The sequence below is a fragment of the Panthera uncia genome (assembly GCF_023721935.1).
Source record: "Panthera uncia isolate 11264 chromosome B3 unlocalized genomic scaffold, Puncia_PCG_1.0 HiC_scaffold_1, whole genome shotgun sequence".
NCBI classification, from domain to species: domain Eukaryota; kingdom Metazoa; phylum Chordata; class Mammalia; order Carnivora; family Felidae; genus Panthera; species Panthera uncia.
This window is the reverse complement of record NW_026057582.1, coordinates 114,810,769-114,838,703: the sequence shown is the minus strand read 5'-3', so window position 1 is coordinate 114,838,703 and position 27,935 is coordinate 114,810,769. Positions and strand designations below refer to the sequence as shown.

Below are 27,935 nucleotides of genomic sequence, written 5' to 3'. Positions count from 1 at the left end.
CCACACAGCCCAGGACAACTGGGTGGTTCAGTCAGTTAAAAGTCCGGCTCCATTTTGGCTCAGGTCATGATATCATGGTTCCTGAGATCGAGCCCCGTGTTGGGTTCTGTGCTAACAGCAGGAAGCTTGCTTGGAATTCTCTCTCCCTCTCCCTCTCTGCCCCTCCCCCACTTACACATGTGTGCCCTCTCTCAAAAATATATAAACTTTAAAATTATTAAATTTTGTTAACGTTTATTTATTTTTGAGAGAGAGGGAGACAGAGAGAGAGAGAGAGAGAGAGAGAGAGAGAATGCAAGCAGGGGTGGGCAGAGAGGGGGAGATAGAATCTGAAAGACTCCAGGCTAGGAGCTGTCAGCACAAAGCCCAACACAGGGCTCGAACCCACGAACCATGAGATCATGACCTGGGCCGAAGTCAGACACCCAACCAACTGAGCCACCCAGGCGCCCCAAGACTAGCTTATCTTTTAAAACAACAACAGTAACAACAGTGACTCAAACTATATGATCAAAACTTTTCCACGTCTAAATGAATGGGAAACTAGGGATATCATTATCTGAAATATGTATTTCAGGAAGTAGATGGTTTGGAAGATAGAGATGGTGAGCTGATGAGTTCCACTGAAAGCCATCACCAAGCAATAGATAAATGAATCCAAAGATCAACTGTGCCCCTACAAAACAAGTCGAAGAAAGACTGAAGTCATGCCATGCATCTTTTCTGATCAAACTCTATGAAATTAGAACTCAACCACAAGAAAAAAATCTAGAAAAAACACAAATACTACAGAAGTTAAATAACATACTACAAAACAATGAATGGGTCAACCAAGAAATCAAAGAGGAAATCAAAAAACCTGGAGATAAATGAAAACAGGACAGTCCAAAATCTTGGGATATAGAAAGAGCTATTTTAGGAGGGAAGTTTAAAGAAATACAGGCCTATCTCAATAAGTAAGAAAAACCTCAAATAACCTAACCTTCTGCCTAAAGGAGCTATAAAAAGAACAACAAACAAAATTCAAAGCCAGTAGAAGGAATGAAATAATAAAGATTGCAGCAGAAATAAATTCAATAAAAACCAAAAAAAAAAAAAATCAGAACAAAACAAAACACAGAACAGAGTAACGAAACCAGGAGCTCATTGTTTGAAAACATTATCAAAATTGGTAAACCTTTAGCCAGACTCATGAGAAAAAAGAAAAAAAAAAAAAAAAAGGACCACACTGGACAATCTCGAAGAAATGGATAAATTCCTAGAAACCTATAACCTGCCAAAACTCAATCAGGAAGTAATAGAAAATTTGAACTGACAGATTACAGGCAAGGATAAAAACCTGATTTAAGTAATGATTAAAACCTGTACTTCTCAAACTATTCTAAAAAAACAGAAAAGTTAAAAAAGCTTCCAAATTCATTCCATGAGGCCAGAATTACCCTGTTACCAAAACCAATACCAGACAATACAAAAAAAGAGAACAGGGGAGTATCTCTGATGAACACACATGCAAAAATCTTCAACAAAATATTAGTGAATCCAACAATACATTAAAAATAACATTCACCACGATCAAGTGGGATTTATTCCTGGGATGGAAGAATGGTTCAATATTCACAAATCAGGGGCACCTGGGTGGCTTAGTTAGTTAAGCAACCGACTTTAGGCCAGGTCATGATCTTGAGGTCCATAGGTTCGAGCCCCACGTCAGGCTCTGTGCTGACAGCTCACAGTATGGAGCCTGCTCAGGATTCTCTGCCTCCCTCTCTCTCTGCCCCTCCTCCTGCTCACACTCTGTCTCTCAAAAATAAATAATAAACATTAAAAAAAATGGCTCAATATTCACAAATCAATTAACGTGATACATCACATCAACAAAAGAAAGAATAAAAACCGTATGATCATTTCAAAAGATGAAGAAAAAGCATTTGATAAAGTACAATATCCACTTGTAATAAAAACTCTCAACACAGTAGTTTTACAGGGAATATACCTCAACATAATAAAGGCCATCTATGAAAAACCTACAGCTAACATCATACTCAATGGTGAAAAGCTAAGGTCAGGAACAAGACGGGATGTCTACTCTCACCACTTTTATTCAACATAGACCTGGAAGTCTTAGCCACAGGAATCAGGCAACAAAAAGAAATAAAAGGCATCCAAATTGGTAAGGAAAAATTGTAACATTCACTACTTGTAGATAACATGATACTACATATAGAAAACCCTAAAGACTCCACAAAAAGAACTACTAGAACTGATAAATGAATTCAGTAAGGTCACAGGATACAAAATCAATACATAGAAATCCACTGAATTTCTATACACGAAGAATTTCTATGACGTAGCAGAAAAATAAATTAAGAAAATAATCTCATTTATAAGTGTACCACAAATAATAAAATACCTGGTAATAAACTTAGCCAAAAAGGTGAAAGACCTTCTGAAAACTATAAAATAGTGATAAATTGAAGATGACACAAATGGAAAGATAGTCCATGCTCATGGATTGGGAGAAGAAATATTGTTCAAATGCCCTTATTACCCAAAGCAACCTACAGATTTTATGCAATCACTATCAAACTACCAACAGCATTTTTAATAGAACTAGAACAAATAACCCTAAAATGTGTATGTAACCACATCAGGTCTCAGATAAACAAAGCAATCTTGAAAAAAAAAGAATGAAACTGGAGATACCACAATCCCAGATTTCTAGGTATAATATAAAGCTATAGAAATCAAAACACTATGGTACAAATACACACACACACACAAAAACCACACAGATCAGTAGAACAGAAGAGAGAGCCCAGAAATAAACCCATGATTGTACAATGGAACCAAGAATATACATTGGAAAAAAAGAGTCTCTTCAACAAATGGTGCTGGAAACTGGACAGCTACATGCTAGCAAATGAAACTGGACCACTTTCTTATAAACTCAAGATTAAAGACCTAAATGTAAGACCTGAAACCATAAAAATTCTAGAGGAGAGTATAAGGAATAACTTCTCTGATATCAGTTGTGGTAACATTTTTCTAAATATACCTCCCAAGGGAAGGGAAATAAAAACAAAAATAAACTATTGGAACTATATCAAATTTAAAAGCTTCTCAAAGAAATCTATACATTTAATCCAAACCCTATCAAAATACCACCAGCATTTTTCACAGAGCTTGAACAAACAATCCTAAAATTTGCATGGAACCACAAACACCCCAAATATCCAAAGCAATCTTGAAAAAGAAATGCAAAGCTGGAAGCATCACAATTTTGGATTTCAAGTTATATTACAAAGCTAAAGTGATGAAGACAGTATGGTACTGGCACAAAAATAGACACATAGATCAATAGAACAGAATAGAAAACCCAGAAATGAACTCACTATATGGGTAATTAATCTTCAATAAAGCAGGAAAGAAAATCCAATGGAAAAAAGACAGTCTCTTCAACAAATAGTACTGGGAAAACTGGACAGCAACATGCAAAAGAATGAAACTGGACCACCTCCTTACACCATACACAAACATAAATTCAAAATGGATGAAAAACCTGAATGTGAGAGCTGAAAAACCATAAAAATCTTAGTGGAGAACACAGGCAATAACCTCTCTGACATCAGCCACAGCAACGTCCTACTAGATACATTTCCCGAGGCAAGGAAAACAAAAGCAAAAATAAACTCTGGGATCTCATCAAAATAAAAAGCTTCTGTACAGTGAAGAAAACAATCAATAAAGCTAAAACACAACCTATGGAATGGGAGAAGATATTTGGAAATGACATCTCTGATAAAGGGTTACTATCCAAAACATATTAAAAACTTATAAAATTCAACATCCAAAAAATGAATACCTCAATTAAAAAGTGGGCAGAGGACATGAATAGGCATTTTTTCCAAAGAAGACATCCAGATGGCCAACAGACACATGAATAGATGCTCAACATCACTGATCACCAGGGAAATACAAATCAAAACTACAATGAGAAGCACCTCACACCTGTCAGAATGGCTAACATCAACAACACAAGAAATAATAGATATTCACAAGATTGTGGAGAAAGCAGAACCCTCTTGCACTGTTGGTGGGAATATAAACTGGTGCAGCCACTTTGGAAGACAGTATGGAGATTCCTCAAAAAGTTAAAAATAGAACTACCCTACAACCCAGCAATTATGCTACTAGGTATTTACCCAAAGAATACAAAAATACTAATTCAAAGGGATATGTGCACCACAATGCTTATAGCAGCATTATGTACAATAGCCAAATACAGTAACAGCCCAGTGTCCACAGACTGATGAATGGATAATGAAGATGTGATGTATATAGGGAAAATGGAATATTACTCAACCATAAAGAAGAATAAAATCTTGCCATCTGCAATGACATGGATGGAACTAGAGAGTATTATGTTAGGTGAAAATAAGTCAGAGAAAGACAAATACCAAATTACTTCACTCATATGTGGAATTTAAAAAACAAAACAAATGAGAAAAGGAAAAAAAAACAGATAAAGTGAGAGAGACAAAGAAACAGATTCTAAATTATAGAGAACAGACAGTTACTAGAGGGTACGATGGGTAGAGGGATGGGTGAAACAGGTGATGGGGAATAAGGAGTGCACTGGTTGTGATGAGCACCAGGTATTGTATGCAAGTGTTGAATCACTATATTGTACACCTGAAACTAATATTACACAGTATGTTAATTGGAATTTAAATAAAAACTTAAATAAGAAAAACCAAAAGCTTCTGCAAACAACAAAACTAAAAGACAACCTACTGAATGGTAGAAGATATTTGCAAATGACATATCCAACAAAGGGTTAATATCCAATATACACAGGAATTCATACAACATCCCCAAAAACAAATAATCTAATTAAAAACTGGGCAGAAGACATGAACAGACATTCCTCCAAAGAAGACATACAACATGGCCAACAGACATATGAAAAGTTGTTCAACAGCACTAATATTCAGGGATACACAAATGAAAACCACAATGAGATATCACCTCACACCTGTCACAAAGGTTAAAATCAAAAACACAAGAAGCAACAAGTGTTGGAGAGGATGTGGAGAAAAAGGAACCCCTCCATTCACTATTCATGGGAGTGTAAACTGGTATAGCCACTGTGGAAAACAGCACGGAGGTTCCTCAAAAAATTAAAAATTACCATATGATCCAGTAATCCTAGTACTGGGCATTTACCCAAAGAATCTGAAAACACTGATTCAAAAAGATATATGTACTCTTATGTTCATTGCAGCATTTTTTACAGTATCTAAATTATGGAAGCAACCCAAGTGTCCACTGATAGATGAATAGGTAAAGGATATGTAGTATTTATACACAATGGAATATTACTCAGCCATAAAAAGGACTGAAACCTTGCCATTTGCAACAGCATGGATGGATCCAGAGTGTATTATGCTAAGTGAAAGTAGTCAGAAAAAGATAAATACTATATGATTTCACTTATATGTGGAATTTAAGAAACAAAGCAAACGAAAAAAAGAGAGAAACAAAAAACAGACACTTAGAGAACAATCAGGTGGCTACCAGAGGGCAGCTGGGTAGGGGAATAGGTAAAACATGTGAAGAGGATTAAAAGTACGCTTATCATGATGAGCAGTGAGTAATGTATAGAATTGTTAAACCACTATATTGTACACCTGAAATTATTGTACACCTGTATGTTATTTAAATGGGAATTAAAATTCAAAAGAAATATTCCCAAACATCAAAAGAAACAAAAAGTAAAGATTAGGGGATGGGGCTAAAGATGCAAATCTAGGAGTCACTAGAGAGATGATAGTTGAAGCAAGATAATGATTGTCATACTCAAGGAAAAGAACAAGTGAAATGGGCTGAAGTCAGTAAAACTTAGGCATCAAATGAAAAAGGAAAAAGACAGTAAAGGATTAGTTAGAAAACATAAAGAAAATCAAGGTAGTGCAGAATATTCTAGAAAATGGTATTTCACAGGATTCATAATGGAAAGATTCAGAAAAGTCTTTTAAACTTAGTGACAACATTCTATACTATAGTGATACTATTCTATGTATGTATTCTATGTATAGCATAGAGGGAAAATGGTATTATAAAAAATTCAAGAAGATATGGGTGATGAGGTGGTGAAAATCAGCTCAGCCCACTCTTTCCAAGGAATCTGCAGATTCACAAAAGGCCAGAATAGATAATCTGCAGAACTGGAGTATACAAGTAGGTAGTCTAGAGGAAAAAAGCAAAGGAGCAGGCACAAGAAGTAATGAAGCAAATTCAAAGAGCAGGCAAGAGGACACAGCACATGGAAGAGGGCTACTGCCAGAAATCAGGCAAAGGAGATCTATTCCTCATAAAAAAATTAAAGTCTACTGTAATAATGAGTAGATGTTGCAAGTGAAAAAATCGGGTCCTGATTAATGTAGGTTATAGTAATAGTCACTATCAACTAAACAGTGGATGTTTTGTTTTCAACCATGTATATACCCCAAAAATAAGGAATTTGAAATGACTATTAACTTACTTCACAAACTCACAGAAGGTGTATATGAGATAAAAATTATATCTTGATTATATAACAGGACTAAAATGAATATATTTGGTATATGTCTGAAGGAAATTACATTTCCAGTGGACCTTAAGAATATTTTTAAGGCCAGAAAAAGCAACCACCTTAAACAACTAAAAAATTAGGGAAATACATAAAACATATCAAATTCAATTAATGTAATACAGAAAATATCAAGAGAACAAAAACTATATTATTTTGCAATAGATGCAGAAAAGCATTTAACAAAATCCAACATCCCTTTACGATACAAACATGCAACAAAATAGGAATAAAAAGGAACTTCCTCAATCTGATGAAAGGCATCTATGAAAACCCCACACCTAACATCATACTTTATGATAAAAGACTAAATACTTCCTCTAAAGACTGGGAATAAGACAAGGATGTCATGTCCACATTTACCACTTCAACACTGTATTTCAGGTTCTACCTAGAACAAAAAGCAAGAAAAACAAATCAAAGACATTCAGGTTGGAAAAGAAGTAAAAGTGTATCTATTTGCAGATAACATGATCTTGGATACAGAAAATCCTAAAGAATCCACTAAAAAGCTATTAGAACTAAAGAGCCAGTTCAAACAAGGCTGTAAGAAACATGATCAACATATAAAATTCAACTCTATTTCTGTACACTAGCAGTAAACAATCTGAAAATGAAATTAAGAAAACAATTTCATTCTGTTTGATCCCTGAGAAATATTCTAGTGTGTGTGTGTGTGTGTGTGTGTGTGTGTGTGTCACACACACACACACACACACACACACACACCACATCTTCCTTATCCATTCATCAGTCAATGGACATTTGGGCTCTTTCCATAATTTGGCTATTGTTGATAGTACTGCTACAAACATTGGTGTGCATGTGCCCCTTCGAATCAGCATTTTGGTATCCTTTGGATAAATACGTAGTAGTGCAATTGCTGGGTCATAGGGTACAATGTGGATGGAACTACAGCGTATTATGGTAAGCAAAATAAGTCAAAGACAAATATTACATGATTTCACTCAGGTGGAATTTAAGAAATACAACAGATGAACACAGGGGGAGAAAGAAAAATAAAATAAAAACAGAGAGGAAGGCAAACCATAAAAGACTCTTAAATGCAGAGAACAACTGAGGGTTGCTGGAGGGGTGGTGGGGCAGGGATGGGCTAAATGGGTGATGAGCATTAAGGAGGGCACTTGTTGGGAGGAGCACTGGGTGTTACATGTAAGTGATGAATCACTAAATTCTACTCCTGAAACCAATACTACACTACATATTAACTTGGAAATAAATAAACAAACAAATAAATAAATGAGACAAGATTGAAAAAAAGAAAAGAAAACAATTCCAATCTGCAATCATGTCTATAAGAGTACATACTCAGGAATAAATTTAAATGAGTTGAAAGGCTTTTTGCATACTAAAAACTTCAAAGCACTAAAGAGACATGTATCAGTGTAACAGGATATTATAACAGCAATCAAGATAAAATGGCATTGGCATAAAAAAAGGCATCGAGACAAATGAAACAAAATAGAAACAAACCCATACAGTATATGGCAAATAGCTTTCAACAAGGGTCCTAAGGCAATTCAACATAAAAAGGACAATCTTTTCAACTGGTACTTGAATATTAGATATCCTATGAAAATATGAACCTCAACCCTATCTCGCACCAGATACAAAATTTAATTCAAAAGAGGACACAGATGTCATTGTAAAATTTAAAACTCCTACAAAAAAATTAAGAGAAAATCTTAGTGACCTTAAATTCAGGTAAAGATTTTTTAAATAGGACACAAAAGACACATGGTACAGAAAAAAAAAGTTAATATATTGGACTTGATCAATTTTTAAAACTTCAAAAGATACTTTTAAGAAAAAGAAAAGGCAATCCAAGGTCTGCGAGGAAGTATTTGCAAAACATAGATCTTAGTATCTAAAATACATAAAGTCCTCTAAGAAATCTTTTCATTTGTGACAATGTGGATAAAACTGGAGGGCAATATGCTAAGTTAAATGAACAAGACAAGGAAAGACAAATGCTGCATGGTATCACTTAAATATGGAATCTAAAAAAAAAGTTGAACTCATAAAAATAGAGAGTAGAAAAGTGGCTGCCAGGGGCTAAGGGTAGAGAAAGAAATAGGGAGAGGTTAGTAAAAAGGTATAAACTTTCAGTTATAAGAAGAATAAGTCCTGAAGATCTAATGCATAACACAGTAACTACAGTTGATAACACGAATTGAAATATGCTAAGAGAATAGAACTTAAATGTTCTCTCTCTCACTCACAGACACGCATAAAAGATAAACATGTGAGGTGATGGATGCATTATTTAACTTGATGAGAGGAATCCTCTCACAATGTATATGGATATCAAATCATCATGTTGTATACTTTATATACCTTACCATTTGTCAATTATACCTCAGTAAAGCTGAAAAAACTCAACAATAAAACAGTCCAACTTTAATAAATGTACAAGATATTTGAACAAACATTTCACCAAACAAGAGCTAAAGATATGAAATAAGCACATAAAAAGATGTTCAAAAATGAAAATTAAAACCAAATGAAATACTGTACACATAGTAAACTTACATGGCTAAAATTACAGTGTGTAATCGTGTCAAATGTTGGTGAAAATGTGGTTAATTAGAACCCTCATCCACAGCTGGTAAGAATGTCTACTACTACAAAAATCCCCTGCTTTCCAAAAGTTCTCATTACACCACTTCGCTTTTACAAGAGACCTACATTATACTTGTTTTCCCTAACCAAAAGAAAAGAAATCCAAAGAGAATTTCTGCGTAATGAAAAAAGGCAAAAAGCAAAAACTATATTCAGTGTTTTACAGGGAGCCATTACAGAGCTAGCACACCCCAAAGAGTGAGAGAGAGTGGACTGCCACACTTATTCCCCAGGAGCTACACTCACCATCTCAGCTTTAGGCCACCATAGTTTTGAACTGTGTGAACATCTGTGCTTTATCTCAATTTATTTTGTGCATCCATTAGCAAGATGTGTTCTAACATATCAGAAAAGACTAAAAGAGGTTATTTTGGGGTCTGGGAATGCTCAAATTTTTTTCCATATAAATTAATGGTAATTGCATCTTTATGGCATTTCAGGTTACAAAAGGTTTCATAGGAACACTCTACTTTCAGATAGTAGGGGAAACTTATATAATAACCATTTTGGAAAACTGTTTCTTCAAAAGTTCAACATGAACCTATCATGATGCTCTGCTAATTCATTCTTAGGTATTCACCCAAGAAAATGAAAGCACACATGTGCACAAAGATTTACACATGATGATTCACAGCACCTAGATCTATAATGGCCAAAAATTAGAAAGTAAGCAAATACCCATCAACAGGTGACTGGATTAACAAATTATGGTATTTCTATACAATGATACACTTCTCAGCAATGAAAAGGAACTGATATACACAACAGTATGGATTACATTCAAAATAACTATGTTGAGTGAAAGATGCCAGAGGAAAAGAATGCATACTGTACGATTCCATTCATATAACATTCTAGAAACTGCTAACATCTATAATGACAAAAAACAGATTGCACAGTAACAGAGTTGGAGGAAGGAATGAATACAAAGAAGAATGAACAAACTTCTGAGGGTGATGGAACTGTTTATTATCTTCACTGTGCTGATGGTTTCAGGAATATATACATGTCAAAACTCATCAAATTGAAGCTTTACATATGTGCTATTTATTGTCTGTCAATTGCACCTCAAAAAAAGCTGTAAAAACATAATATACATCTCACAGGATTACCATAAGTATATGATATTGCACCTAATAAGTTTTAGTGAGCCTGTTATTCTGGCACAGAATAAACACTTCATAAATATTACTTCTCATATTAACAACTGAAAAAAAGTACTTGGGTAACTAATTCAATGTTCAAAGCACCTAAGATATACCTTAGCTTCTTCCTCTTGTGCTTTTTTAACAATTGCTTGTAACTGCACCTCTCGTTTAAATTCAGCATGAAGTAATTTCTCTTCCATCATCCTGCGTCGTTGATCTAATAATTCTTCCTTCCACTTTCGGACATCTTTCTCCTATACAGAGTTATCATATCATTAATTTCAGCATACATAGTAATTTAACAGAAGGGAAAACTGATAAACAGCTTCGGAATGATAAATTCTAGAACCCAGAAAGACCTAAAGGAGCATGACTAATGATTGAGAACACAGACTAGGAAGCCAGACTGCTTGAGTTCATAATATACTTTAGTCACCTGCTAGCTAAGATCAAATGCTGGCTCAACATGAGTGGGAATAAAACTAGCATTCAACTGAAGTTGAATTTTAGCTACATAATTATGCATTTTAACAACCTCAAAAAGTATAATGCAGAAACAGCACTGGATTAAGAGCTAGACCACAGATCTTTAAAGCCCTTGCTCAGCAAATTATTGGTAATGTGACGCTGGAAACAGCACTTCACCTCTCCTAGATTCAGTTTTCACACCTGTAAAATGGGATTCAGTATGTTTAGTTCTGTGACCCACAAAGAATTCTGGTGATCAGATGAGACCACATATGTAAAACAGTGTTGAAATAACAACCTATTATATAAAAGGAAGGTGGGATTTATCATTAAAATTAATGTAAAAATTAAACCAGGTTGTACCAGTTGTACAACCTCTAACGTCTTGTACAATTTCAAGAATTTATTATTCTGTTTGCAGGAATAGTTGGAGATTACATATATATATGTAAGAAATTAAACTATATAATTTTTCCTGCCTGAAAAACACAGTAAGAGGTGAAGTTGTAGTTGTGTTACAGCATTTCTCTAAAGCTGAAATTAAATAATACATTAACTCTTATAGAATCCTACAACATGCAGTTTTTCATTTTGATTTATTGATTCTGAATGATCAAAATAATAATAATGACAAATTCTTAAGATTCGGGTAAAGAGGGGCACCCAGGTGGCTCAGTCATTTGAGCATCCAACTCTTGATTTTGCCTCAGGTTATGATCCCAGGGTCGTGGGATCAAGCTCTGTGTCAGGTTCTGTGCTGAGCATGGAGTCTGCTTAAGATTCTCTCTCTCTCTCTCTCTCTCTCTCTCTCTCTCTCTCTGTCTCTCTCAGGGCGCCTGGGTGACTTAGTTGGTTAAGCATCCGACTCTTGATTTCAGCTCAGGTCATGGTCTCACAGTTCATGGGTTCAAGCCCTGCATTGTGCTCTGCGCTGGCAGTGGCAAGCTGCTTGGGATTCTCTGTCTCTCTCTCTCTCTCTGACCTTTCCGCACTCATGCTCACTCTAAGTAAATAAACATTAAAAAAATATATATTCTCTCTCTCTTTTCCTCTGCCCTTCTCCCCCACTCACACTCTCTCAAAATAAAATAAAATAAAATAAAATAAAATAAAATAAAGTAAAATAAAATAAAATAAATTAGGTAAAGAGAAAAATCACAGATTTCCTTCTTTTCCCAATCAACTTTTCTACTGTACTAAAGAGAATCTTATACCACACCTCATTTTTTAAAAATATTGGGATTATTTGGTCCAACTATCTCTCCTAAATTTAAATTACACATTATAAGTAACGTAAATAATATATTTTTTTAGATTTTATTTTTAAATGGTTTTTTTTTTTTTTTTTTTTGAGAGAGAGAGAGAAAACGAGGGAGGGGCAGAGAGAGAGGGAGACACAGAATCTGAAGCAGGCTCCAGGCTCTGACCTGTCAGCACAGAGCCCAAGGCTGGGGCTAGAACCCACGAACCGTGAGATCATGATCTAAGCCAAAGTCAGATGTTTAATTGACTGAACCACCCAGGCACCCCAAGATTTTATTTTTAAGGAATCTCTACATACAACATTGGGCTTGAACTCAGAACCCCAAGATTAAGAGTCACTCATATGCTCCATCGACTGAGCCGGCCAGGCACCCCAATGCAAATAATATTTTAACCTATGCATGTTAGTACTCTTTTCTAGTACTAGAAGGTAACAAAGGAGTTCCCATATACTGTGACAGTCACACATCTTTTGTCATGTTGTTTTAGGTACTTGAAGTACACAGACTCCAAGATGGCTCCCAACCATCCAGCCACCTGGTACTCAGATCCTTGTCTAATTCCCTCCCGCACTGTACCAGGATTGCAACCAACAGAATACAGCAAAAGTGATGGTTTATCACTTCCAGGATTAGGTTATAAGAGGCAAGGGCAGCTTCGAATTTGGCAGCTCATTTGTTCTTTCCTTCTCTCTCTTTGTCTTTGTCCCCTTCTCCTTTCCTCCCTTCCTCCTGGATTACTTTCTGTGGGGAAGCCAGGGGCTATGTCATAAGGACACTTGGGCTATGAAAAGGCCCACATGGCAAACAACTGAAGTCTACAGCCAACTGCTAAAGAGGACCTGAGGCCTGCCTACAACCACATGAGTGAGTCCAGAAGTAGATCCTGTAGCTCCAAATGACAGCATGACTGCAAATTCATGAGAGATTCTGAATAAAAATCACTAGGCAAGCCACTCTTGGTTCTCTTGCCCACATATAATGTGATAAACATCTGTTTTCAGTGGCTAAGTTTTGAGGTCTTTTGTTATATAGCACATTTAACTAATACAATATTTGCCTATATTTGCCACGTTGACATAACAGTAAGAATGACCAGACACTGAGCATCAGCCATCCTAATACTATGCCATTGTTATACACACTTGCCATATTTAATCATCACATCATGTTAATAATTAAAATTTTCATTTTAAAAATAAAGAAGCTGAAGGGTGCCTGGGTAGTTCAGTTGGTTAAGCATCTGTCTCTTGGTTTTGGCTCAGGTCATGATCTCACAGTTTGTGAGTTCAAGCCCTGCACAGGGCTCTATACTGACAGTGTGGAGCCTACTTGGGATTTCTCTCTCCCTCTCTCTCTTCCCCTCACCAGCTTGTGAGCGCGCTCGCTCTCTCTCTCTCTCTTTCTCTCTCACTAAAAATAAATAAATAAACATAAAAAATTCTTTTTAATTTGAAAAAGAAAGAAAGAAACTGAAATGTAATATTGTCAAGTAACTTGCCCAGTGCATCATATTTTATTATGTGGTAAAACCAGGATTTGAACCCTGCTTGGCCATCTCCAAATCCCATGTTCTTTCTACTATATCACACTGATCAGAAGTTGCACTGCTCTAAATATTCTAAAAATCTCTTTATAAATTCAATTAGTGCCCCAACTTATTCAAACCTGATCATCTGAAGCTCAAAACTATCCTACCAACTCATCCTACATTGTCCACAAGACTCCCCGAAGAAACGCCCCAATGAAAACAACAAAGGACAAAGTGCAACTTCAATAATCCATGCCAACTCTGCAAACATCAATTTACTAGCTCATTTATAAATGTCAATTTTTTTTCTTTTTTGCAGGTACCCTTCTGTAAATCAATAGGTAGAAATGCTTTTGTTTCCCAGAAAATTTAATTTTTATAGTTCTGCTAGCTTCTCTTAGACCCAAAAAATAGTCAAGTTAAAAATGAGTCCATCAATTTAAGGCTGTCAAAATTTTCTAAATATTAAAAACTCACCCTTTCTAATAATTTCTGAAGCTTTAATGTTTTCTCTTCACGTAACTTTTCCCTTAGCTGCTGTGCTTTCATTTGTTTTTCTTCATGTTTTTTCTTAGATTCTGCAATTGTTCTATTAACACAAACAAATGGATAGAAGACACAAATGTTTACATGATAAAGCCAAAAATATTTTTAGTCTTCAACATTCTTAAAATAAATACAGGAAGTACACACAACTAATTTTGGCTTAACATTTCAGGAAAACATTGTCACTTTTTAATAGATCTGTAACTATCATGAATAATATGCCTTAAAATGTTGTATAGCAATTTTACTAAAGACTAGTCAGTTTCCCTCTTGTGAAACATTTCAAATTAATTTTCAAAGGCCAGACCTTTTACGAGATGGTGAGGAAAGTTTTTCATGCATGTGAATTCCATGGCCTGGAGGTCTAGCAGGTTCCTCCTCTACAATATCCCCCCAGGATGTATTTTGGCGCCAAGTTTCACGAGCTGCCCAGAAAAAAAGAAAACCACCATTATTACTGTTTAACCACACAGTTCTATAAAACCAACATTTGAGAACAGGCTTTTAAAAGGCATCAGCATTCCCACTGTAAATTATTTATTTTACACATATAAACTCCACGTAATAAGATAATCTATTTTAAACCCTTTTAGCTGCACACAGACAACGCACACAGGCATACACACACAATACCTTCATAATCTGCAAGGACATCATTCCAATCCATAGACATACCACAGAAAGATACACTCCCACTGCCCATGCTGGCCTAAAATGTAATAAGGAAGAGTGAAAAACAAATATTTGAACACAATTATCACCTTAAAAATGAACTGTAGATGTAATTTTCTTACCTGTTAGTAAGAATTTAACAAACAGTTCAAAACCAGAAAAAAGCTATATACCTCTTGTAGTTACAATAATCACCAAGTTAAAATACTATACAGTCTATATATTTTAAGAGGAAGACAAACCTACTTGTTATTAACAGCAGAGACAAATCAAGTAAATTTAAAAGAAACATATTGGCCTGATACTATATAACTCTGCCGTACTCATAGTATACCTCAGAAGAGCTCAAGATTATTCACTGGGCATTAAAAATTAATAGAAAAATATTTAAAACATTTACTGTTACTTTCATTCTGAAGAAATCCCTCTTATCAACATACATATCCTGAATGCTTAGTGATAGCAAGGTATGTATCATTTGCTTTTTATTAGTGGAACAGAAAAAAAGTAAATACCTTAGATTCTATTTCAGCCTCTGCAATTAAAATGTGAGTAATGCTGAGTTCTTACTTTTTCCAAGATTCAATTTCTTGATTTGTAAAATGAAAATAACAACTTCCAACTTGTCAGTTGCATTATACACAAAAATACTCTGTGGGGCGCCTGGATGGCTCAGTCAGTTAACTGTCCGACTTTGGCTCAGGTCATGATCTCACGGTTTATGGTTTCAAGCCCCACATCAGGCTCTGTGCTGACAGCTCAGAGCCTGGAGCCTGCTTCGGATTCTGTGTCTCCCACTCTCTCTGCTCTTCCACTGCTCATGCTCTGTCTCTCTCTCTCTCTCTCTCAAAAATAAACATTAGAAAAATTTTAAAAAATACTCTGTAATGGTTAAAGTGCTAAAAAATGATTTCCTATTGTTTTTGTATGAACTCTAAGTCCTTCTGGCCCTAAGAATTTTATTTCTAAATGTAATTTTTGAACAATTATGCAAAAAATTCTGAAAGCTCTCAGAAAGAACCCAAAATGGCAGTGAAGTAGGAAGACCCTAGGCTCATCTTGTCCCAGGAACACAACTAGGTAACTATCAAATCATCCTAAATACCCCTGAAATCACCCTGAAGACAGGACATACTCCACAAGTAAAGAGAGAAGAGGCTATACCAAAGAAAGTAGGAAGTGCAGACATGGGTTAGGGGAGAAACAGATCATGGGTGCTGCAGAGAGGAAGGAGCTGTGGTCGCAAGGAAGGGCGAGAGAAAAAGACAAGCCCAGGAACACACAAGGAGAACGTTTCCCCAAAGCCACTAGCTTGGAAACAGAGAGGGACTGAATTTTCTGAGCTCTTGAAACCAGTAGGGTTTAAACGTTAGAGTTTTAAAGGTCAGCAGGCTTAGCTGGGATAGAGCCCGGAGGGCACAACCCCGCTCCTGGAGAGGAGGCAGGCAAACAACCCCAGGGACAGTCAGTGTGGAAACAGTGATCTGAAGAACAGCTGGGGCACACAGTGGTGAGATTATTCCCTATTCTAGGAGTGTTTCCCAGAGAGGCAACATTCATGGAGACTGCTGTCCAGGAACAAAGCAGCTGGCTGAAGCCATTTCCCTCCAACACCCCTCAGCATGAACACAAGGCCATCTGAGGGAAGCAGCTCAGCGCCAACACTGGCTGCCTAACTTGCTTCCACCAAGTCCCACACATCTGTGCTCTAGCAGGACTGCCCTTCTCAGTCAAGCTTGCCTCAGCCCTAGTGTGGTGAGTCCCTCTCCCAGAAAAACAGCACAAACCCCTGCCCACACCACGTCTCCTGACCAGAGAGTTCTACAAGACCTTGGTTCTGGTGGAGTTGGTGTCAGGTCTTAATGCACAAACACACCAGAGCACATCTAGTTAAAACTTACCACATTCAGGCCAGGGACCAAACACTGCCCCCAGCAGGCAAGGAGAGGCTCTACAGACAACTGGCCTAAAGGACAGAGCAGCCAAAACACAACAGTAAAGCATGTATAGCACACACCAGAGCCAATCCCTGAAGCGCCAGGCCCTGGGCAGTACATAAGGCCATTACTTTCAGGAGAAGGAGACATAACTGGCTTTTCTAACACAGAGAAGAAGGCAGATACCAGATAAAATGCCAAGACAGAGGAATTTATCCCAAATGAAAACAAGATAAGGCAAAACAGATATAAGTAACATGCCTGATGGAGAATTTAAAGCAATAATCATAAAGATACTCACTGGGCTTGAGAAAAGAATAGAAGACATCAGTGAGATGTCTCCTTACAACAGAGATAAAAGAGTTTAAAAAAAAAATCAACCAGAGATGAATGAAATAAATGAGATTGGAAACAGGCTTGATGCATTGAACAGCAGACTGGAAGAAGCAGAGGAATGAACTAGTGACCTAAAAGATAAAATAATCAACAATAATGAAGCTGAACAAAAGAAAGAATAATTATGCAACACAAGAATAGACTTAGGGAACTCAGTGACCCCATCAAATATAAAGACATTCATATCAGAGGAGTCCCAGAAAGCAGAAAATGTTATTTCAAGAAATAACAGCAGAAAATTTCCGTAATCTGGGAAAGGAAACAGACATCAAGATCCAGGAGCACAGGGAACTCTGATCAAAATCATCAAAAGCGGGCCAACACCAAGACATATTGTAATCAAATTTTAAAATACAGTGAAAGAAAAAATCCTAAAAGCAGCAAGACAAAAGAAGTCCTTAATTTACAAAAGACCACCCATCAGGTTAGCAATAGATCTCTCCACAGAAACCTGGCAAGCCAGAAGTAAGTGGCATGCTCCATTCAATGTGCTAAATGGAAAAAGTCTGCAGCCAAGAATACTCTATCCTGCAAGGCTATCATTCAGAATAAAAGGGGAGATACACAGCTTCCCAAACAAAAATTAAAGGAGTTCATGACCACTAAACCTGCAATAAATATTAAAGGGGACTATTAAATAAATATTATTTATTTATTAAATATATTAAATATTAAATTAAATATATTAAATATTATATTATTATATTAAATATATATTATTTATTTATATATTAAATAAATATTATTTCCCCGCAATAAATATTAAAGGGGACTCTTTGAGTACAAAGATCAAAAGTGACAAAGGCAAGAAAGGATCAGAGGAAATCTCCATTAAAAACAACAAAAGAAGTAATAAAATGGCAATAAATACATATCTATCAATAATTACTTTGAATGTAAATGGACCAAATGCTCCAATCAAAAGACATAGGGTGTCAGAAGGGATTAAAAAAATAAGACCCCTCTATATGCTGCCTACAAGAGACTCATTTTAGACCTAAAGACACCTGAAGATTCAAAGTGAGGGAGTGGAGAAACATTTATCACTCAAATGGATGTCAAAATACAGTCCAAGTAGCAATACTTATATGGGACAAACTAGACTTTTTTTTCTTGTATTGTCTTTATCCTGCTTTGGTATCAGAACAGTACTGGCCTCGTGGAATGATTTTGAATATGTTTCCTCTCTTCCATTATTTATGAGATTTGGTAAATATTGTCATTGTTTTTTTTTTTTAATGTTTGATAGAATTCCACCAATGAAACCATGTGGTCTTAGACTTTTCTGTGCTCAGAGTTTTGATTCCCAACTTTCATTTTTGTTATTGGTCTAAGAAGATTTCCTACTTCTTGGATTTAAGATTCATGACTCAATCTTGGTAACTTGTACGTTTTTAGGAATTTTGTTTGTTTGGTTTTCTTCTAGTTATTTGATTTATTAATATATAATCATAGTAATCTGTTATCATCTGTTGTATTGTTTTCTCTTCTATTTTTCATTTTGGCTTATGTGTCTTCTCTCCTTTTTCTTAGTTAATGTAAAGTATTGCCAATTTTATTTCCTTTTTTTTTTTTTTTTTTGGAAAAACCAGTCATGACTTTCAATGTTATATTATTGTTTACTCTGGTCTCTACTTCTGATTTTTCTTTGTTATTTCCTTCCTCTACTAAATTTCACCTAAGTCTCCTCTTTTCCTAGTTCCTTGTGATATAATGTTGTTTACTTCAACACTTTTTTTTTTAATTTTTTTTAAACGGTTATTTATTTTTGAGACAGAGAGAGACACAGCATGAACAGGGGAGGGGCAGAGAGAGAGGGAGACACAGAATCGGAAGCAGGCTCCAGGCTCTGAGCCATCAGCCCAGAGCCCAACGCGGGGCTCGAACTCGCAGACCGTGAGATCGTGACCTGAGCTGAAGTCGGATGCTTAACCGACTGAGCCACCCAGGCGCCCCAACACTTTTTCTTAATACAAGCATTTATAGCATCTAGCATCTAACATTTGCTTTTTGCTGCATCCCATAGGTTACAGAATATTGTGTTTTGTTTTTCTTTTGTTTTAAATTTTTTTTAATTAGTTTTCTTTATTCTTGAGAGGCAGAGAGAGAACGTGTGTGGGGGAGGGGCAGAAAGAGAGGGAGACACAGAATCCGAAGCAGGCTCCAGGCTCTGAGCTGTCAGCACAGAGCCTGATGTGGGGCCCGAACTCACGAACCATGAGATCATGACCTGACCCAATGTCGGATACTCAACCAACTGAGCCACCCAAGCGCCCGTTTTAAGACATATCTTAATTTGCCATTGGATTTCTTATTTGGCCCATTGCTTGTGCAGTGGTGTGTTAATATTTACACATTAAATATTTAATATTTACATTGTAGATTTTCCAGCTTTGTTTTTTTGTTGATCTTTAGTTTTGTACCATTGTAAATGGAAATTATACTTAGTATGATTTCTGTCTTTTTTTTTTAATGTTATTTATTTATTTATTTATTTATTTATTTATTTATTTATTTATTTTTGAGAAAGAGGGAGACAGAGTACGAGCAGGAGAGAGGGGCGGAGAGAGAGGGAGACAGAATGCACGAAGCAGGCTCCAGGCTCTGAGCTGTCAGCATACAGCCTGATGCGGGGCTCAAATCCATGAACTAAAAGATCGTGACCTGAACCAAAGTCGGACACTTAACCAACTGAGCCACCAGGCGCCCCGATTTCAGTCTTCTTAAATTTGTAATATTTGTTATGTCTCTGGGATTCTTTTGTGAATACTTAAAAAAAAATGTCTGTTCTATTTTTCTTGGATGGAATGTTTTAAATATATCTTTTAGAATCATGTATTCTGAAGTATGCTTCAAATAAAAAATGCTCTTGTTGGGAAAAAAAAAATACCCTTCTTTACCTGAGGGTGCTCGTTTAAAATAAAGCTATCAGAGGGGAGATAGCTGGGGGGAATGAGTGAAACAGGTGATGGGGATTAAGGGTACACTTAGGATGAGCACTGAGTAAAGATGTACAGAATGGGTGATCACTATATTACACCTGAAATTAATACAACACTATATGTTACTATACTGGAATTTAAAAAAAAATAAAAATAAAAAATAAAAATTTTTAATTTAAAAAATAAAACCTCACAGAAAAATCACTGTCGTTGTCAGTTTCAATATTAATATCGTTGTTTTCTTCTGCTTCAATTTCTCTGGTTAACTGCTCCTCTTCAGCAATAGCACTAGCAATAGCTTCTTCATTGGCCTTTTCTAGACGATCTGCTAGCTCTTCTTTTTTAGCAAGAACTTCTGCCATGGACTATAAAGTTAAAAACAAACAAAAGAATCATCAATTAAGTGAAAGTAATCATTTCTTTATGTACTAATGACACACTCAACAGTATACATAAAATAGCATTGATCTAGAATTATAAAATGTGGGGTTCAGTATAAGTTCAACCACTTGCTACTTGTGTGACTGGGAAGCTTCTTAAAACCAAGAGCCTATTTTGTATTCCATAAAATGGTACAGTAATTCATGACTTACCTTCATCATGAGACAGCTGTGTATGAGAAACTGTGAAGTTATACAAATAACAGGTATTATTATTAATGTCAAAGTATGAATTTCATTTGAGTGCCAAAATTCAAAACAGTTGTAGATCAAGTATCTTTAAGACAAAAGAAAAGCACTATAAAAGGAATATAGCCTGCTTGGGATTTTCCCTCTCTCCCTCTCTCTCTGCCCCTCCCCAGCTCACACTCTCTCAAAATAAATAAACTGTAAAAAAAAAAAAATTTGAAATTTTAGTAAATTTAAAAACCTAGATCCACTGTAGCTAGGTTTTATATTAGCACATTTTTTACAACAATGGCAAAAGTTGAGCTTAAATAGAAAGGTTCAGTCATTTTCTATTAAATTTTTTTCACGTTTATTTATTTTTGAGAGAGTGAAAGAGTGTGAGCTGCGTAAGTGGCAGAAAGAGGGAGACACAGAATCCAAAGCAGGTTCCAGGCTCTGAGCTGTCAGCCCCCTGACGCGGGGCTCAAACTCACTAGCTGTGAGATCATAACCTAAGCCAAAGTAGGACGCTTAACCAACTGAGCCACCCAGGTGCCCCTTGAACAGTCATTTTCTACCAAAATTTCTGTTGAATAAGATAATGGAAGAATTATTATTATTATTATTATTATTATTATTATTTACCTTTAGCTACAGGACTACTGCATTGAGAAGGAAAAGAAAAAGTTCTGTCATCACAGGCAGCAATTCTCTACAACCCCCCACTGAGAACCTACACAATGAGGTACATGTGGAGAACAATCCAAAGATTTAGCTCCACCAAGACAAATCCAAACACAAAAGATTTTTAAAATCTGGTTTAATTCAAATTCCTCTATGGAAACCAATTTGACAATAAATTTCATATATTGAAAAAAAATAAAAATAAAAAAAATAAAAATAAAAAAAATAAAATAAAATTCCTCTAAGAACTCTAAGAATATACTAATATTCATATCAAAAGCAGAGTATGTAAAGTACGTAAATTTGATCCTTAAAATAACCAAGAGTTTTTAATATTCTACCACAAGCTTATTTATACATGTGATCAAAATAAAATGGATGAAAGAATTTTTAAATAACTATTTAGTGCTTATTTAAGTATGGGATCTTTTTCCTCTTCTGAAATTTGATTCTCACAGAATCAATTAGCAAAATAAATAATATGATGCCTAGCTATGCAAGTAAAAAATATAAATATGACCAATTTCTATCCCATATATTAAACCTAGTACTTACATGACCATAATTATGTTTCACCTTTAAGAACAGTCACACTAAAAGAGCCAACTTAAAATATAATTTTGTCTTTATTCCTTACTTTAAATTTTTAAATGTTTTTCTTATTACTATAGAGCCCTTATTTTTCCCTTATACAAACCCCTATCAAGTTTCATCTGTGTCTAATGTTATTATCTCTCTAAGATACATAATTTGATCTAATACCATCTGTCAATAGCATCTTTCAGCATGATAAGGCACTAAGTTTTTAAGGAAAGTACAGTATACGGTGGCCATTTAAAAAATAAAATTTGATGGGGCACCTTGGTGACTCAGTCGGTTAAGCATATGACTGATTTCACCTCAGGTCATGATCTCATGATTTGTGAGATCAAGCCTTACGACAGTGTGGAGCTTGCTTGGGTCTCTCTCTCTCTCTCTCTCTCTCTCTCTGCCTCTCCCCCACTTGTACACATGCATGCTCTCTCTCTCAAAATAAATAAAAATAAAGTAAAATAAGATTTGAATGATTTTTCTCAGTAATTTTTTGTGTGTGCCTATGTCTTCTAAAAGTTACTTTTATACTAGAATAACCCTTTCTGGATTATCCTCAGGTCATATATCTTACTACCAAAGTGAGAAATAGAAAGACACGAGGACAAATAAGTAGTCATCTAAAAGCATAAAACTGTAATTCCAAATCAACACATTTTTAAAGGTTCTGCAATAGGGATGGTAAATAAATTTCATTTTGAAGACCAACTCCAAGCAAATGACAGAGGCTATCTAAAGAACTCTATTAAGAGAATTTTTAAAAGTCCAGTAGGCAACATTTTCCATCCATCAGAATGCTAGACGTTGCATGGAAGACTTCATTGTTACTGGTTTAGTTTCTTAATGCCAGACTAAAAACCATTTGATCAAATCACAAAATGAATGATTTTAGCAACAGTTATTTAACTTGGCGATCTTATTTTCGTCCTCTACAAAATGAGAAGCATCTCAAAGCTTGCTATAAGAATAAAATATTAAAAAGAAATAACATGTACAAAATACTTTATAAAGTGTAAAGTAACACAATTTATTACTATTAAAGTTTTATGCCTCTTTAATATATTTACTCAGAATTCTGATAAGTTGTTCTTACCAAGTTAGCAGCACTCACATTTGAAATGTCTGAAGGGTCCATTTCACTCTCTATCCCTGCTTTCTCTGCTGAAAATATGTCATTTGCTTGCAAAGGAGGCATATCAGCTTGCTGAATAATTGAAACACATTCTGTATCAATGTGAACAGCAGGTATTTCAGAAGTTCGCAGAGAATGGTCTTGTAAAGTACTACTGCGAGAGCTCTTGACCTCATCCAATGTATTCACTGTGAACTAACAAAACACATTTACAGAGTGAATCAGACAAACTACTCCATTGTAGAAAAAATGATTATAATACACCTATCAACTAAAGCAGTAGCTGACTGGCTGACTGACGACTCACTCGTCTTTTTTCTACGTTTCAAGTGTAAGGAAAAAAAATACCATTAAGCAGAACAAATTTTATTTGCACACCTACTACGTACAGGGCAATACCTGAAATGCTTTATGAAAGCTTAGCTTTATTAAGCTATATTGAAAGTTTGGCTTTATTAAGCTATATTGCAATTACATTTTTATTTTTAGTAGGCTGATTCTTGATGAGTACTTTATATACATCACAAAAGAAATTCTAGTCACAAGTATAATAGTTTGTCTTATATTCAAATAACTAAAGGTATTTATGTGGTTTTGTAAAGATTGTCTGTCTAATATCAAATGAAGGCACTTTTCACCAAAATATATACTTTCAGGGCATTTTACTCATAACAAGACAGTTGCTCCCTTAAGATAACATTAACAAACCTCAAAGTATCTTTCATGTAAACCCACATGGTACACAATACCAATTCTCAGATCTAAAAGAGAAAATACACCATAAAAAGTATAGTATATCTGAGCAAGCAATTCCTATTTAGATTTCAATATCCTCCCCCATTACCCTTTAGAAATATTTAACACATAACCAACAAAAATAGGAAAATGATCTAAGTCAAATAAAGTACTGTCTTAAACCAAATACCCATTTTTTAAAAACCTCCTAGTTTAGTAAATAGAAACATGTCTTTATTTCCACTTTGTAACAGAGTACAGAAAGAATGGTGCTGTGTTTTCCAATTATACTCAGAGTAATGAGCTACAAGTAGAACTAAAATCTAAAATTGTGAATTTCAAACCCACTCACATCACTATTTAAATAAACATTAGATAAATATTGCAGTGGCCATGAAGCTCCCAATTTGATTAATTATTTATATAAATATGAAACTTGGTCAAGTCTTATAAACTACTTTAAAAATTCTACTATTGGTCAAAACTTAGTGTCCCAAAGCACTGATTTTAGTGTAGGTATTATTTAAATTGTATCTCATTGTTTATATCACTATCAACATTATCTATACATCATTCACCATAGTTTATAATCTTCTTGGCAATATTTATATTGGCATTACTGATGTTTACAATATAGTCAACCCTGTTTATTAAAAAATCAGTATCATTTATACAGTAAAATCAAAGCTAAACTATAATGTTGAAAAAATATACAATATGCTATTTCCATTTTTAGAATGACAGTGGAAAAAACAAATATTATCATTAGCTTGGACACCAAGAGCAGTGAACTTTTTATATGGAAATATTTTAGCAATAGTTAAATTACTCAAAAGTTGTATGTATGGATTATTCCTAAAATCCCAAATCATGTAAGTTTATTCATTATGCAAAACCAATGTAATTTTTATATTGTTAAGTTTTATAGCTAAAATATATGTTAGCAAAAATGCTACAGGTCTGTTAAGTGATACAAAAAGATTTTTTTTTTTTTCAACATTTTTTTATTTTTATTTTTGGGACAGAGAGAGACCAAGCATGAACGGGGGAGGGGCAGAGAGAGAGGGAGACACAGAATCGGAAACAGGCTCCAGGCTCCGAGCCATCAGCCCAGAGCCTGACGCGGGGCTCGAACTCACGGACCGCGAGATCATGACCTGGCTGAAGTCGGACGCTCAACCGACTGCGCCACCCAGGCGCCCCCAAAAAGATTTTTATACCAAGTTTACCTACATTAAAAAGTTTCTGAAAAGTATAACCAACAAAAATACTGATTATTTCCTGTGTCTAGGATTCTGCTCCATAATACAGTAAATTAAAGGCAACATAAGATACCCCTCACAAGGAGCTTCCAATCTCACATGGGCATAAAACATACATACATTAAGGAGTTACAGAACATCGGGAACAATGTACAGTTAAGAGCCATTATCATCATTAAGAAGAAAAACATGGAAATTGAGTACAATTTCCAATAAAAACAAATATCTTACATGTAAAAAGAGAAAACTTTAAAGCAGAAATACTATTCTAAACTGAGAAATAATGTAACTATTTTACAAATTTTTACTTAGCCCCTGTATCATATAAAGAATCTCTTATGTTTCATTTTGCATAAAATTATGCCTATTGAACATATATATTCATGTAAACAAATATCTAAAAAATGCATTCCTTCATCAAATAAGTAAAATAAATTTCAAATGGACTAACAGCAGAAATACTGAGAATATCATCTTTAAAGAATTACATTAAATATTGGCAAATGACTATACACTTGAATTGCAGGATGTAAAAGGAGAGCAAGTTCAAAATGATCCTTACTTTCATCAACATTTTTAATAACACTCCAAATTAAACAGTAGACCACCATTTAAACCAAGTAATTCAAATTAACAACAAAGTTGGGAAAATTAATATATGCCTCTAGATGTGACACTAAGGCCAATCACTTTATTTCTGTCAAAAATGCATAAGCTAACTTGGATAATAAACTAACTGAAGGATATTCTACAAAAAAAATAATGCAATGTATTCTTCAAAAACATTAATGTCATGAAAAACAACGATAAACTGAAAAACTGTCCCTGATGAAAGATGTTAAAGAAACAAAGCTGAATTTATAATGTGTGATTCTAGATTGGATCTCTGCTCAGAGAAAAAATTCTATGAAGGAAAGGGCACCTGGATGGCTCAGTTGGGTAAGCATCCAACTTCGGCTCAGGTCATGATCTCACAGTTCATGAGTTGAAGCCCCGCATCAGGCGCCTCACTACCAGTGTGGAGTCTGCTTGGGGTTCTCTCTCTCTCCCTCTCTCTCTGCCCTTTCCCCCCTCAAAATAAATAAATAAATTTTAAAAATTCTATGAAGAAATTACTGGTACATGGATATGAATTATAAATTAGAGGAAAATACTATATAGATATCAAATTCCCTGAATTTTATAATTAAAATGGTTAAGGGTTTCTTTATTCTTTGTAGATACATGCTATAATGCAGGTAAATGGTTATGGTGTTTGCATATTGTTTAGTATACATGTGTGTGACATGTAAGTATGAATAAAGAAGAAAAAAGAAAAAATGAGGCAAATGTTAGTCTGTGAATCTAGGTAAAGAGTATAGGAGAGTTCATTGTTCATTCTTGCAACTCTTCTGGAGATCTGAATTTTTTTACAATAAAAAGTTAAAAATAAAATAGGAAAATAAGACATTCCGGCATAGACATATCCCTTATAAAAATGTAGTAAAAGGATTTTCAGAATGTACTACCTGGGTTCTTTCAGCAAGAGGATGGTCACAAGAGTGTAATGAGTCTTTGGACCGAGATTCTATAGTATTAGAAGGTCCATCTCCATCAAATTCACCTTTCTCAATGCTTTCATCAGGTAAAAGTTGTATATTTTCTTTATCACTGTCATCCTTTGACCTTAACGTTTCTGTTGCTACTGAAACTTTTGTCATCACTGCTGTTGATCGTGAGCGAACAGGCCTTCCCCTCTGAACAGTCTCCCATCCTTCAGCATCTTTCCGTTCTATGCAATTGAGGGAAGGAAATAAATCAAGATTTCTTTAGATGATAAAAATTTTCAAAACCTATAAAATAAAAACTTTTTCCAATCAAATTCGTATTAGGTGTAACTAATATATAAACATGACACTAACTATACAAGATGCAGTGTGTGTATGTGCATATGTAATGTCTAATACAAGTACACTGTGGGGTTGGTATGATTTTCCATGTTTTACAAATGACAAAACTGAGATTCAGATTAAGACTGACATAGGCCACAGAGTCAGAAAGTAATAATAAACATTTATATAGTGTGTACTGTGTGCTAGCACTGTTCCAAGTGTCTACATATTATAACTCTTAATCTCCACAACAACCCTGTAATACCAATACTATCACCCCAATTTTATCATTGATAAAATTTATCATTTGTCATTTCACTTACCCCATTTATCATTGAAAATAATGAGACAAAGAGAGGATAAGTAATTTCCCCAAGGTCACACACCCAGTAAAGGTAAAGCCAAGATGCAAGTTTAGGCAAATTGGTTCTGGTGTTCATGTCCCAGTGGTTACATAAAAACTGCCCTCCACCCCCATCTTTCAGAATCCAAACATAGGCCTACCTCAAAAGTCCAAGTTCTTTCCTCTATCCTAGTACTAATACCATACATTTGACTGTATGTCAGCACAGAGCCTGCTGTGGATCCTCTGTCCCTCTCTCTCTGCCCCTCCCTCACTTGTGCTCTGTGTCTCAAATAAATATTAAAAAAAAAATAAAAATACAATTGAACTCTAGGTTATCTACAAGAAATTCACTTAAATACTTGTATTCACCTAAATACAAGGTCATACGTAAGTTCAAAGTGAGAAAGACACACCATGCAAATACTGAGGAAAGCAGGAGTAGATATATTATTATCAGATAAAGTAGACTTCAGAGCAAGAAATTACTAAAGAAACAAAAACATATTATATAATGATAAAAGCATTGCACA

The 27,935-nt window shown here is 35.1% G+C and overlaps 1 protein-coding gene across 3 annotated transcripts in view; it reads right to left on the bottom strand.

Moving 5' to 3' along the window:
* The window catches only part of SCAPER (S-phase cyclin A associated protein in the ER), a 522,663-nt gene that overhangs the window by 370,925 nt on the left and 123,803 nt on the right, over window positions 1–27,935 (bottom strand). For 2 of the 3 annotated variants that reach the window (XM_049611895.1, XM_049611897.1), the window contains 7 exons: window positions 26,697–26,959; window positions 23,153–23,386; window positions 20,371–20,541; window positions 14,863–14,938; window positions 14,537–14,654; window positions 14,161–14,272; window positions 10,536–10,676 (listed from right to left, as the gene is read on the bottom strand). In XM_049611895.1, the coding sequence (XP_049467852.1) occupies window positions 10,536–10,676; window positions 14,161–14,272; window positions 14,537–14,654; window positions 14,863–14,938; window positions 20,371–20,541; window positions 23,153–23,386; window positions 26,697–26,959 (1,115 nt within the window). The remainder of the gene's footprint in view (window positions 1–10,535; window positions 10,677–14,160; window positions 14,273–14,536; window positions 14,655–14,862; window positions 14,939–20,370; window positions 20,542–23,152; window positions 23,387–26,696; window positions 26,960–27,935) is intronic. The other variant, XM_049611896.1, reaches the window with a different exon arrangement.